This window comes from Bison bison, unplaced genomic scaffold, assembly GCF_000754665.1.
Source record: "Bison bison bison isolate TAMUID 2011002044 unplaced genomic scaffold, Bison_UMD1.0 scf7180017864248, whole genome shotgun sequence".
Lineage (NCBI taxonomy): Eukaryota > Metazoa > Chordata > Mammalia > Artiodactyla > Bovidae > Bison > Bison bison.
The window spans coordinates 1,602,808-1,604,720 of record NW_011494820.1 but is presented as its reverse complement, the minus strand read 5'-3'; the positions used below and the strand labels follow the sequence as shown (position 1 = coordinate 1,604,720).

At 61.9% G+C, this 1,913-nt stretch overlaps 2 protein-coding genes across 2 annotated transcripts in view; both read left to right on the top strand.

Annotated features, from left to right (window-relative positions):
- The window catches only part of ARMC6 (armadillo repeat containing 6), a 16,208-nt gene extending 15,383 nt beyond the window's left edge, over positions 1 to 825 (top strand). The window contains 1 exon segment of the mRNA XM_010847271.1: positions 57 to 825. Within this exon segment, the coding sequence (XP_010845573.1) occupies positions 57 to 269 (213 nt within the window). The 3' untranslated portion in view covers positions 270 to 825.
- Positions 628 to 1,913, top strand: part of SLC25A42 (solute carrier family 25, member 42) — a 44,295-nt gene continuing 43,009 nt past the window's right edge. Inside the window, exon 1 of the mRNA XM_010847299.1 lies at positions 628 to 707. The gene's annotated coding sequence lies outside the window, so the exon portion shown is untranslated. The remainder of the gene's footprint in view (positions 708 to 1,913) is intronic.

Here is a 1,913-nt window from a genome sequence, read left to right as displayed (position 1 = left end):
CCCCACCCCCGGGCCCCACCCCCGACTCTCAGCCACTGACCTGCTCTCCCTTCCAGAAACAGGCCTGCATGCTGATCCGGAACCTGGTGGCCCGCAGCCAAGCCTTCTCACAGCCCATCCTGGACCTGGGGGCTGAGGCCCTCATCTCGCGAGCCCGAGCCGCCCACCGTGACTGTGAGGATGTGGCCAAGGCTGCCCTGCGGGACCTGGGCTGCCATGTCGAGCTCCGGGAGCTGTGGACTGGCCAGAAGGGCGACCTGGCACCGTGACCGCAGGCCCAGTGCGCGCTGTGACTCTGGGCGAGTCGTGTGACTCAGGAACGGCCTGGGGGCAGGCCAGCTATCCGAGTCCTGCCACTCTGCCCCCAGCTTCCTCCCCCGTCCAGAAGAGGACTTTTCTGACTGGTGCCACGTAGAGGCCAGGGAGTGGGAAGGGAGTCTTAGTGAGGCACCCGCACAGCAGAAAGTGGCCCTTGAGGCCTGGCCCCTCTGCGCGCTCGTCCACGCGGTTGCCAGCTGAGAGCATGGCTTCATCTGCCCTGTGTCACCCCACTGCCCTTTGCTAGGAGAAGTGCCCCCTCAGCGTTGCTTCTGGCTGGAAGTCCGTCTGAAATCTGGAAACCACACTGGACAATCTCAAAGCAGGGCAGAGACCCCGCTTCTGTTCCTGCGAGTCCATTCTCATCACCGCTGCTGCTTCTCTTACCTGTAAGTTGGATCCCAGGTGCCTTGCCGTGCTGAACAGAGGACAGGGACCAAGGCTTGATGGTCTCCAGGTGTCCCGGGCCAGCCAGTGGAGCCTGGTAATAAAAGACAGTTGGTTGAACAATGGAGGGGTCTCTTCCATAGCACCACGGGGAGTGGGGGCTGCAGCCAGCGGCCTCAAAGGACAGGGGAGAGGGGTGCGCATTTGGGGAGGTCATGGGTTCACTGAGGAAAGCAAAGGCTTTTGAGAACAGCCTGGGATGTGTGATTTGCTGTCACTCAGAGGGGCGGGCTGCTGGGGTCATCATCAGACTTGGGATCTGTGGGCGCCAACGTCGCTGTGCTTGGATGTGCACTGCCCTGGGGGCTCTGGAGCACTCAGTGTCTGGCCCTCACTCTGATCTGTGGCTTTGAGCTAGTGACACAACCTCTCTGAGCCTTGACTTCCTCCTCCATAAAATGGGGAGAGGGGAGGGGCTAGAGCCCCCTCCAAAGAGTGATGGTGCAGAGCTAGGCACATGGGAGACACCCAGTCATCTCACTTCAGAGCCTGAGTCACCCCAGGAGAATCACCCTGCGTTCTCCACCACCAGACTGTGTCAAGGTCCTCGGTAGCTGGCTGGCTGGGGCAGCCGGCCTTCCGTCTCTGAGCACCCATTTCCTCACCCATAAGGTGGGCGTCACTGTTGCTGCCCCCATTGCCCACCCTCTGCCAGTGTCTTGGAGGTGTCACCCAGCAGCGGTGCCTGGCAGACCCCAGCTCTCCTCTTTATTCATCCTCGGGCTCATGGTGTGGTCACCTGGCAGTTCTGGGCATCCCCTGTGTTCCAGTCGGGTCAGGGCCGCCTCAGGCCCCCTGGTGGCCTCCTGGTGTCATGCCCAACAACTCAAGCCCACAGGGCAGGAGCCCCTTTTCACCCGTCTGAGTTTCCACCACCCTGCTTGTCATTCGCCTCCTCTAGGCTGAGAAAGGTCTGAATTCAGTCCTCAAAGTCAGCGCAAGCCCTTTCCCAGGAGGCTCCTGGTCCCAGTGGAAATTGGCCCGCGGGAAGAGTTGCCGGAGGAGCGTCATCCAGGTTCCACCTCCCCTCCGGATGGGGAGGGCCCTGCCAGCTCCATGGGCTGATGAGAACCTCTGCCCCAGCCCCCTAGGCCTGTCTTCGCTCACTGGGGACTCAGCCCGTGGGTGGGATGATCCGTACCCACTCC